The sequence below is a fragment of the Limanda limanda genome, chromosome 17, assembly GCF_963576545.1.
Source record: "Limanda limanda chromosome 17, fLimLim1.1, whole genome shotgun sequence".
NCBI lineage: Eukaryota > Metazoa > Chordata > Actinopteri > Pleuronectiformes > Pleuronectidae > Limanda > Limanda limanda.
Window position 1 is genome coordinate 17924068 of NC_083652.1, and position 12500 is coordinate 17936567.

The following is a 12500-nucleotide window of genomic DNA, read 5'->3' on the forward strand; positions in this document are numbered from 1 at the left end:
GTTAAATTTCTCACACATCACACAGTTAAAATGCATATAATGCAGATCAGCTTTAAGGCAGAAATATTGCATAGATCATTACAGTTCTGTGCCGTAGTGGCAGGCTTGGTTTTGCATTAGCCTGATAGCAAGAGTTAGATGACGCACTGTTCCAAAGTAACTAATTGATGATAACACATCCAAGTGCATTCAAAATGGCCCTTGAGCAACTCCTGAGGCAAATTTTCCCTTTTGTAGAAGCACAAGCAACAGATGCTGTGGCATCGGGTGGAAAACGGTCACTTTACATTCTCCTCAAAGCCAAATAATCTACGGTTGTCATCTGGAAAAACAAGATCAATCTTGTGAAAGATTGTTATTACTGCCGGCCACAGAGAAAATGACCGTGACAGAAACAAGACATCTTTTAGATCCCATTTGTGGTTTGTTTCTATTTTGGCGACCGTGTGTATGAGGTGGAAAAAGTTCCAGTCAAAATTTGTTGTAGCACACAACTCACAAAGTAGCACAGGAATAAAAGCAGGGCATGAGACAACATTTTGATTATTATCAAAAAATGTCAAGTAATAACGATTTAGTCCAGGCTGGAAGCCAAAGAGTTAGTTACAAACACCAGCAGGTAAACTATATACAACAGCACAAAACTATACAAGCACACAAACACAGCGTTATGTTGAGCTCAGTTACCTGAGTTAGAGTTACACAAGGTTTCTCCTCCTCATTCAAGCTCATGTAACAGCTCCCAGTGCGACCAGCTGAGTCCTTCATGATGCTGGTGGTTTAGGAATCAGAGGAATGCCTCTTCCTCTCTGCTGATCGCTTACCCCGTGACACCGGAATGCTACAGATCATTCCCCACTGACTGGCACTGGTGAGTGTGTGTGTGTGTGTGTGAGTGTGTGTGTGTGAGAGTGTGTGTATTATTTATGTTGCAGATAACTTAAACTGTTTACACAGTCACATTATGAGGACTTATGGGGACAAAAGCCAAGATGCCATGATGTATAACGTTAACTTTAACATGTTTAATGGTTGGAGAAGGTCAGGTTATGTTTAGATTTAGGTTTAGGTTTAGGTTTACATTAAGGTTTTGGAAGGTTTAGGATAGGTTAAGGTTAAGGTTAAGGTTAAGGTTAAGGTTAAGGTTAAGGTTAAGGTTAAGGTTAAGGTTAAGGTTAAGGTTAAGGTTAAGGTTAAGGTTAAGGTAAAGGTCAAGGTTAAGGTTAGGGTTAGGGTTAGGTGTAGGTTAAGGTTATGTTTAGGTTAAGGGATAGGGTTTTGATAGTAATTTCTAAGAGTGAAATACATTTCAAAATAAGAGTAATAGAAAAAACTTATTTGTGCTACCTGTTGTTGTTGTTGTTGATTTAAACACAGGCCTCAGGAGGGTATAGGGTTAACCCTTGGTATGTTTTAATTAAGCATTCTACTGGCAATGTATTAATCAAACTCGCATTTAATTAAACATGTTTCATGTGCATACAGAGTGGATTAAAACCGTTCCCCTACTTTAGACTTCTACTTCAATGATACACAATGTTTATGGTAAATGGTGCTTGCTGCTGTGATAAGACAGAGACGAGTACAGCTCAGCATTTCCTGGCAGAGGCGATGGCACCAAAACAAGAAGCTACAGTTCTCTGAGATCATCTCTTTTCTTTCTTATCTCCACTTCCCCCCGTCATCTGTTCTCCTCTCACATCCACACAGTGTCTATAGGTGCTGTTCAGACGAGATAACTTCGTCCGGTGAGTCAGTCGGCCCGTCCTGTTTTTAAGTTCTTAGAAATACTTTTCAACGCAAATCAGTGCACGAACCCTAACCCTAACCCATTCATCTTCTGCCAATAATGCCTCAAACATAGTGGTTTTCCACCTGTGTTGTCACTGTGTTCAGCGAAAAGACAGCTGGTCTGACGGAGAGGGGCTGAATGTGTTTGACGGAAGAGGATGTGAGTAAAGCTTTTGTCATCTGTTTCCAGAGGGGTGAATAGAAACAGGTTATAGAAACAGTAGACACTGATCCATAGTCGATGTGTGTGTCAGTGGACATAGAGGAGGTCCTGACTCTTTAAATCCCCAGAGGCGTGTCAAGGCTGTCAAGGATGCAATAGTGAAAGAGTCAGACCCTGTTTCTTGCTCTAGGTGCAAACCATTAATCTGCCTCGGGCCATGTGATAACGTCATCACTCTATTATGTGAGTGTGTGCACAGCGACGTGTGTTCCAGAGCTTTCAGTGTATGGAAAATGACAGAACAAATTTCTCTTCTAGACGGGAAGGTTAGCTGAAGACACACACACACAGACACACACTCACACACACACACACATGCCCTTGCAACATAAAGTGCTTCAATCAAACCAAACAGTGTGTCCCATTATATAATTCAACACTGAGGGGAGTCGTGAAATGTAACGTGAGGACAAACGACTGATATGAATCAAATGTGTATCAACCAATCACAGTGGGCTGGAATACACAGTAAAGGAGGGACGACTGCAAAGTGAAACTGTAAGATGACACAAAAGTGTGTGTTTGTGTTTATGTGTGCAAAGGTCGTAGCTGTGCTTGCCTGCTCAGTCTTGTCCGGGGCCACATAAACACACTCACAAACACACACACATGATTTTGCATCAACACACAGATTAACTTTTCTACCCTAACCATCCCTAACCCTTAACCTGGACCTCAGAAATTACATTTTGCCTCAATAGGACTCGGAAAGGTCAGTGTTTATAATGGAAAAGGTCCTAAGGAGGAACAAAACACACATACACACACTCACACACACACAGACACACACACACACAGTCACTGAATCAACAGGTTTCATAAAAATCTCTGACACTGTGGTCCGTGTCTTTCTTTCCACCTCGAGGGGATTGGTTATCTTCTGAGGACATATTTGCCTCATGACGCTGTTATGTATAGAACAGATCATAACACACACATGACACATGACTGGATGAAACCAGTGTTTATGGAAAAAGTCATATGTTGAGCAGAGTGAATGCACGGCTGGCCATGTATTTGCTATAGGCCTCAACTGATTGATGTCAATTGCAATGCTAGGCCAAGCTGTGTATTTGTGTGTGTCTGTGTGTGTGTGTGTGTGTGTGTGTGTTTCTGTGTGTGTGTGTGTGTGTGTGTGTGTGTGTGTGTGTGTGTTTGTGTGTGTGTGTGTGTGTGTGTGTGTGTGTGTGTAATGACCGGTCAAGTGCACGGCTCTGCATGGACAAACATGTCACCTTATTAGTTAAAGGTCTCGGACAACTAGAGAGACGGTAAACAGAGGGGAGAGGCTGCAGCACTTTAACCCACTTGAGACCCAAGAGCAATTTCATGCACTCACACACAAACGAAGTTCTGCAAACAGAGACGCATCCACGGGTTGAGTGATTTGTCAAAACCTGCACCATAGGGCATGCTCTCTCTCTTTCGAGCACACAACTAGCTGAGGTTTTTGTTTGCAAAAGGAGGTCAGGCCGGTCGTATTTGAGCAGCAGGGCAGAGGAGGTGAGGGATCTTTACCTTCCTTACCCCCCCCCTCCTTCTCATTGTCTGCTTTTACTTCCAACCCCTCCTTTGTGGTTAGGTGCTGTTGTCATCAAAACATTAATCAGTTGAGTGGCAGGTATTGTTGAAGGCTAACTACAACAGTGTGAATGAGGAGGATTACAGCTGCTGATTAACACTTGTTTGATACAAAGTCAGTTCTCACTTTTACATTTTAACTATTGTATTTTAAACCTTTCTATACTTGATATACTTGTACTTACTTAAGATTCCTGACTGGATTTAATATCCACTCCTGCTCAACATAAAGCTCCAGTGTATTCATTATGCATGCATTACTTGTAATCACTTAACCTTAAACTTTTTGTTTTTATTAGTCTTTTTACTTTTGATCCAACTCTGTTCTAACTGACTGTTTTGACAATTGTGTTGTATGATTTTGATTTATTTAGTTTGATTCACTCATTTATCATCTCTAACATTTCTTATTCTTATGTTTGTGCTACTATCGTTGTCTAATGCTGTTGAAGCTTTTAATTGTATTATGTAATTTGTCCCACCACATTATCAACAGAAAGTCATCATAACATAAAAGTCACCCACAAGGCTGAAATCACCGCAATTCAAATTAAAAAGTGTAATAATAAAATGCGGTTTTAAATTACATTGAAAATAATAACAACAAAAAGTAAATCTAAGTATGTTTTCCTTTGTCTAATCTTTCATTATTAATTTACCTCTTATAATATGTTCATTTTTATGTCGAAACAGATATCTTGTACAATGATGAAATATATGAAATTATGTATATATCAATAAATATATATCACACTCAAAAGTCAAACTCAAGATGGGAGAACAGGTCACACCACTAACCCTCCCTTATCTGTCTCATCTGTCTCACCTATCTGTCTCTTTGTGTATTTATGTCCCTCATTACACCTGCTAAGGAAATGCGTTTCACAACTCTGCCTGTGAAAGAGCAGAGATCCGATGGACTGGTGAAGAGAGTGAAAGAGAGACAGAGCTCCAGAAAGACTGAATGAACAGGGAGTCATTTTTCAAGATTGTTTTTACAGACTGGATAAAGCTTCTTTTTTTTTACCTGGCTGCTTTCTAAATGAGTCAGAACCACACAGAACACACACACACACACACACACACACACACACACACACACACACACACACACACACACACACACATGTGGTCAGACGGAGGCCCTTTCTCAAACCAGCCCTACATCCTCTCCCTGCCCACTTCCACACTGTTTGCTGTGTTAATAAGGAGAGGCCGCCACATAAACGGCAATCCTAAGCCGATCAGCTGGGAGTGGAAGTCGGTTATTAAACCGTCAAACCGCATCATATCCTTCTCTGGTCTACATAGAGGTCTGGTCTCCACTTCCTCCAATGATAGGAACCATCATTGAGGAAAAAAACATTTTGACTTTTTAGTTTGGCCCGTGTCCCATCTTCAAACATGGAGGAGGATTTAGGATTTATACTACAGCCAGTCACCAGGTGGCAATCAAGACACTTTGCCTCTTCTCTTGATATTCAGTCTATGATAAATAAAAAAAAAACATAAAAACAAGCAACTTATAAGTGTTAAAAACTAGATGTTAGTCGTTTATAAAAAGAAATGCCACCAAAAGAGGTTTTGGGGGAAATCATGGTTAAACAACATTCCTTGTCTGCTGTATTTACACCCTTCACCTTTAAGAAGGTTGCTTCATCTCTATGAGTGCAACGACAAACAGAGTGACACTGTGACAGAGTGGGGGGGGGGGGGGGGGGGTGCTGTTTGAGGAAGGCCCATATAGTCGGGGGAAAGACATTGACCATGACCCTGAACTGCACTCCGCCCAGATGAATCGCACCTGTTCCGGCGCCAAAAGGTCTAAACCGGCTACACCTTTTCCTACCTCTGTACTTTCAACATCTTCTCCTGACTCTTCCCAGTGCAAACACACACGCCCCAAGTCATATCATATAAAAGTGCTTCAGAAGGACAGGGTTTGATATCGGCCTATAAAACAATACTGGTGCTGCAGATAAGACTGAGATCACGTGTTTTGGCTTACATCACATCGACACCAGCATCTACGCTTATCACCAAGCGCTCTCTTGACATCTTCGCCAGTGCCTTCTACGTGTGCCGCACCACTTTTCCATTCGGGTCATGTGTGTTAGAAACGTCATCAACACACCCTGGCAGGAGAAACTCCAGAGGAAGTACGAAGCCTCTCACTCCAACATATTAATTCTCACGTACAACCCCTTTGGATAATTTCAGGAGATTATCTGAGAGCATGTCTGAGAGCAGCTTTATGAATGTCCATCTTCAGAAAGGGGGGAGCTGGAGCCGATACCAGCTGACTTTGGGCGACAGGTCCACCCTGGACAGATCGCCAATGTCTCTCAGTTCAGACTAACAATCATTCAATCACACCCACAGTTAAGTGAACCTCCAATCAACCTGACCCCAATCTGTGGGAGGGCACCAGAGAAAACCCCTGCAGACTCCACACAGAAAGGCCCCGCCTCCAACCAGGAATCAAACCCTCTTTGTGAGGCGTGGTTAGCACTGTGCCGCCCTGCATGAAAATCATCATCTAAATTGTTATAATACCGTCTTTAAATCACTATGACTTAAGACTCTCATCAAAATGAAACTGAAACTGCAGCAGGCCTTTGACAGCTCAGTTCACCCTCTGCAGATAATGTTTATATAACTCCATGGTGATTATAACGAGTGGTTGTCTTTAATACCTCTTTGCAATAAATGACACTATCGCGCTAATTCCAGAGCGCTATCTCTGCTCCTCTAAGTTCCCGGAACAGATATGAATCACTGACACTTAAAGTGATTGCTCGTTGCAATAAAAATATTTATTCATGTCACGACAGGACAAGGTTGCTCCTGCCACACAGCGGAGTTGCTTCCTCTTGCACTGGTCTTACACAAACATTCAAAACTTTCAAGTTCACTGTTAAAATTCTCAGAATCAAGTCAAGAAATGAATCAGATGATGAGGAACTTGATTGTAGTGTCACTGATAAGCTTGGTGAGCTGTAAACAGTCCACCATTTGAAACGCTGATAGAAGCGTATGAGTCTATGCTCTTTATCTTTCCCATCTAGATGTCAGCGCACATGTTCTACCACACATCAGAACATCCCCGAGCCTGCTATTATCTTTTTACAGGCTCCCTCCTGGCCCCGGGCCGACAGTACAGGCAGCCCGTGTATCAGCAGCAGCAGCAGCAGCATCACAGAGCTGCATTCTTGGCTGCAGATAATAAACACGGAGCAGAGTGGACACTTCAGAGCCGGCTCCACCAGGCTGGGGGGGGCGGATCACACACAGCAGAGTAAAGATAGACACGTTGCCCACAACCAGGGGAACTCCACAAAGCTAAGTTTGCCCTTATTATCGTGATAAAAAATATTGTGACCAAGTACGTGGATAATCAAAATGAATATGCCACTAATATTTATGTAGCAATGTGGAAACCAATCAAAATAAAATGCAAACTGTTGATGTTTAGAAACTGTTTATTTCTTCCTCCTCCATTCAAAGACGTGGCTTTTATTTTAGAAAACAAAGGAGCAGCAGTTTTCTTTTACTGTTCATCTACCTCAGGTTTGTGCAGTGCCCATTCAAAACCTGCTTGTTTGGCCTGTGGTGATGGTGGTTGCAGCTTTTATTCTGAAACTATAAAAGGTGACCTGCAGTCATTGCAGAAAGTAAAGACCGCAGAAGTCCACAGAACCCTGAAGCCTCACCAACGTTTCCGTTGTTATGAACACGCATGTTGTCTTGGACAGGATGTTGTTGTGAATGATGTTTTCCAGCCGACGCTGCCACAGTACACTGGTCGACTGTTTATTCAGAGTTTATTAATATTGAACGCATAACGAGTCCAAATCAACACTGCACTTCCTTGGGCTCCTAGCAATGCACATGCAAAGTGTGAAGCCAATAAAATGAATGTGATTTGGGGATCACTGAAATTGCTATGTTTGAAAGTGTTTGCCATTTACTGACCATAAAGAAGAATCCTTCACAAATTTTCAAAAATTAAAATAAATAATAATGTGACATTTATCCTGATAATAACTGATATTGACCAAAATGAAGAGTTCACTGTTATCCAGCCAACAGATGTGTCCTGCTTCCTTTCCTTACCGCCCTCCGAAGCTCCGTTTGAAGTTCTGCCCTAAACTCAGACCTGTATCTCTGTGACTCCACCGTTTGAGATCATACCGCGCAGAGCACTGTACATGCATGTCCACATGAGCCGAGCACTTATTAGTATTATTATTCACAGGCTTCTAGGAAGCCAAATTGAGGGTTAGACCATCCTCGGCATGTTCTTCTAGATGACAGGGCAAAATATGTCTCAACACAGTTTTATAGCTCGACTTTCAAGTCACCATCTAACAATAGCTTCAGGCTCCAAATCAAAGCCTCACTGACTCTCCAGTATAAACAAGCTAAAAACCATAATGCAGCACAGAATGAGGCATATGTCACACAGGTACAAGTAGTGGATTTGTGTGTGTTTGTGTGTGTGTTGAGTACATAAAGGCACATACCAGTAAGAGAGTACTTGGAAAATAATGAGTCTGTATGTGTGTTGGGGGGGGGGGGGGCTGTTATTCATACAGGTTACTCATTGATCCAGATCCAGACAACTGGAGGGAGTGGTGTGCAAGGCAGGGCTCGGCTCCACGAGCAGGGTTCATGTGCGAGAGGCTGCATGAGTGAACGCAGGCTCACACACACCTATTCAAACACACAACCACCTGACAGACACACACATTTCTGTACGTGAGTGTTAAAACTGAAAGTTCAGATGTGCCAGGGAGCATAATCAGTCAGTGTGTGTGTGTGTGTGTGTGTGTGCGTGTGTGTGTTAAAAGGCTTTTGCGTACAAAACAGACACATACATGCTGACAGAAACACTGCCCTTCCTCTCTGAAAGTCACCCCTCCATATCTCTGATGCCTGTCTAAACACCCCTACGCACTGGAGAAGAGGGCCCTTTGACAACACACACACACACACATGCTTTGTTATTAGACTGTTCCCAGAGTGTAGCCCTGACAAAGAATGTGACAGCTCCACACACGTCGCCGGGCGAAGGGGTAACATGAACACACGCAGGAGGAGGAGGAGGAGGAGGAGGAGGAGAGGCAGCATGACCCAACATGCACTTGGCTCCGGCAGAAAACCGCCCGACGCTCCATCGCACAAAGACTCATAGGGAAGAGGAGCCGGGAAAGCCGGCATTCCGGGGGTTAGGGTTGTGTACACTGGACTGAGCCCGAGCTTAGAGGGGGAGAGAGGGAGAGGGAGACGGGGGGGAGGAGGATGAGGAGGCAAAGAAGAAGATGGAAGTGATAGTAAGCAGGGCTGAAGAAAAGGACAAAGGAAGAGGGGAGAAGAGGGATGTGACGTGTTTCTATGAAGAAGAAGAAGAAGAAGAAGATACACTTTTATTAATCCCACACACATGCACAAACATGCAAAGACACACTCATGCATTGGGGAAATTAGTCCTCTGCATTTCACCCATCTGGTGCAGGACACACTGCAGAGCAGAGCAGTGGGCTGCCAGGTACGGCGCCCGGGGAGCAGATGTTGGGGGAGTAAGGTGCCTTGCTCAGGGGCACTAGACAGGGTAGGGAGAAGAGTCTTTTTGAACTTTGGACAGGTCCAGGTTCGTTACACCATCCAGGCAAGTTTCCGCCGAAACTCCGAGGAGACGAACCGTGGAGTCGAACCAGCATCGAACCAGAGACCCCTTCTCTGCCAGTAGTCCAAGTTTTCTGCCACTAGTCCACCGCCTCCACGGAGTAATAAACTGTTTGTACGTGACGAGGTTCGAACCTCGAGGCAGAAAACATCTCTGGAGTGTCTTTGAGCAAGGCAGCAAACAGAAGACCTCACCTGCACAGATCAGAAGCATCCCCATGCAGGCCTCAGGATACCCAGTGTGTCTCATGGGTCAACATTTCCTCAACTTATATTAGATATAGTTTGATAATAACCCAATCAGATCCAATCCTGAATCAATCTCGAAGCAAATCGGCTTTCGGGGATCAACCTCTGGGGAAGCGGACAACTTCCTCTCTTTCATTTGTTTACAATCCGACTGGTTTCTTCTAACATACAGGTTGAGTTTCTCCACACAGAACACAAGCAGCGATAATTTTTGTAGGTGTTCTGTGCTCAGACCATATTTTAAAACGGATGCAGATAAATATGAACGTTGATGGCAATGCATCAAGGTTAATAATTCTGTTTTTTTTCCTTCTCCGCATTGACTGTTAACCTGAGGGTAAGCAAAGCCCGCTCAGATGGAATAACTTAAATCAGAAACCAGAAGACTTCTGGCCCCAAGCCTATACACAAGCACAATCTGTCTATAATCCCTGAATAAACGTACGCATTTGTAGATTTCATGTAGATACATAAATCAAGTCATTCTTCAGGGAATAAGAGAGGGAGGAGTGAAGGAGCTGGACCATAAAACTGTCAATCAAAGAAGATTAATGAGCAAACTTTCTTGTAAAGGGAACAAACTGAATTAATATTGTTGTATTTAAAAAAATGTCCTTAAATCCTGCAAAGCAAATGACCAGAGTGTCAAAATAAGCAAATAGCCACAATTGGCCAAAAGTGACACATTCAACTTTCTTCTTTTGTATGTTTGTCCGAAATAAAGTTGCATTTAGCCCGAGGACTTTTGAGCCTCCTCTCTGTCATGATGCCATGCGTGTGGCTCCAGTCAATCAATCAATCAATCAAATTTTATTTGTATAGCCCACATTCACAAATAACAATTCGTCTCATACGGCTTTAACATGGCGTGACATCCTCTGTCCTTAACCCTCAACAAGAGTAAGGAAAAACTACTAAAAACCCTTTTAGTCAGAGATCATCTGGCCTTTAGAATCAAAACCTGCAAGAAAAGTTCAATAACCACACCCACATGTGAATGTGTTGGGCCCTTTGCAGAAAAAAAAAACAGGAAATTCAAAAAAGAATTTGAAATGTTCCTCAGGTTTCATATTCAGAGTTAATGCTATTCACCATTTACCTGAAGTTATGACAGTCTCCCTCTCTGTTGTCACATCAAATACAACTTAAACCGTTTTTTATCATCAGGCTGCCACTAAGGTTTGATTAATTCTTTGTGGTAGGAAGTTACCACAGGACCTGCACACACTCACCTGGATAGGAACCTTTCTTCATGGTTGTCCTCTGTCTGGTCACTTGTCTTTCAGTTCTTAAAAAAATCTTCACAGCTGAAGTCCGGTTTCTCAGTGTTTTATCAGAGGAGGCACTTTTGCATCCGCAACGTTTCCAGGTTGCTTCTCCCTATTTTCTTGTGCGCTCCCCTCTTTCTATCTCTCTCTCTCTCTCTCTCTCTCTCTCTCTCTCTCTCTCTCTCTCTCTCTCTCTCTCTCTCTCCCTCTTTCTCTCTCTCTCTCTCCTTCTCTTTCTGTCTCTCCTCAGCTGTCCAAACGCACCTGACGCTCGAGAGGTAAGAATTCAAAAAAGTCCAAACTCGCCTCTGGCTGAACTTCCTAAACTGATTGCTCGTCTTGAACTCGATCCTTGAGGAGAGAGAGAGAGAGAGAGGGAGGGAGGCAGCGGACTGAGGGAGTCACACCTGCGCTCCTGAAGCACGCACTGCGCAGGCGCGGGAGTGGTTCACTGTCACTGTGGGACCTTCACATGGTGCAGCTCGGGAAGTGGGATGAAGGTGGATCTAAAAACATGTATCTGTGTGAATGATATCTGTCATGGGCTTGTGATTTGAAGTGAATATGTAAAACAAATGGATGATTCATGAACTGCACTGCTCAGCCCTCACAGAATGTAACATATGACTTATATGACCCGATATCAAGAGTATGTTATATTGTTATATATAATTTTTACATACATAACTTTGAGATATATGACATTACACATATGTTAATAACAAATTTGATTATATATAGAAAAATGTATATATTAAGTGAATCAAAACAACTTAAATACGAAACTACAAGATGCTTATTAACATACATGTCTATCTTATATATAGACAAGTTTATTGAAAAAAACATAGATACAAATATACTACATGTACAATATACAATATTACATGTCACATGTATGTAAATATGTTCTGTGTATGTGTCACTTTTATATTTCACATTTATTGTATAATTCATCACGGAACACGTCCCATCACCCACACACCACCACCACATGTGTGTAAACTGTGTGTGTGTGTGTGTGTGTGTGTGTGTGTGTGTGTGTGTGTGTGTGTGTGTGTGTGTGTGTGTGTGTGTGTGTGTGTGTGTGTGTGTGTGTGTGTGTGTGTGTGTGTGTGTGTGTGTGTGTGTGTGTGTGTGTGTGTGTGAGTGGGGTAGACAGCATATCGATAGTATAACCTTGTGGGTGGCTGTGGCCACATGTGGAGTAAGCCCACATCTAATCAGATATATTATCATTCCACAGCCTTTAACCTCAGATTCCATAGACAGCATATCGATAGTATAACCTTGTGGGTGGCTGTGGCCACATGTGGAGTAAGCCCACATCTAATCAGATATATTATCATTCCACAGCCTTTAACCTCAGATTCCACATGTCAAACTGTGACGATCATGTACTGATTTCATATCCTGGTCCAAAGCAGCTGCAGAGACCTCTAGTGGCTGCACCTGGTTTCAACCTCGGTGCTCAACAGCTCAACAACTCGCAGCAGATATCTACTGTTGTCTGGCTTGTTGATGGGCCCTTGTCAAGCTCTGACTCACTATATCTGTTTTCTCTATTTGATCATGTTGTGGTGCAAGTCAAAACGTTTCTCTCATTAGCCTCCATCCAAAGGGTCAAAGTACTAGATGTAGTAGTAGATGCTAGATGGTTGGATACTTATCAAAAGGGAACCATTGAATTTTCCTTTGTG

At 42.8% G+C, this 12500-nt stretch overlaps 1 protein-coding gene across 3 annotated transcripts in view; it reads right to left on the reverse strand.

Moving 5' to 3' along the window:
• The window catches only part of LOC133023763 (septin-9-like), a 100835-nt gene that overhangs the window by 81457 nt on the left and 6878 nt on the right, over positions 1-12500 (reverse strand). For 2 of the 3 annotated variants that reach the window (XM_061090833.1, XM_061090830.1), the window contains exon 1: positions 10765-10934. The exons of the other annotated variant lie outside the window; for it this stretch is intronic. In XM_061090833.1, coding sequence (XP_060946816.1) covers positions 10765-10786 — 22 coding nt within the window. In that variant the 5' untranslated portion in view covers positions 10787-10934. Of the gene's footprint in view, positions 1-10764; positions 10935-12500 lie in introns of those variants that run through there. 3 annotated transcript variants of the gene reach the window in all.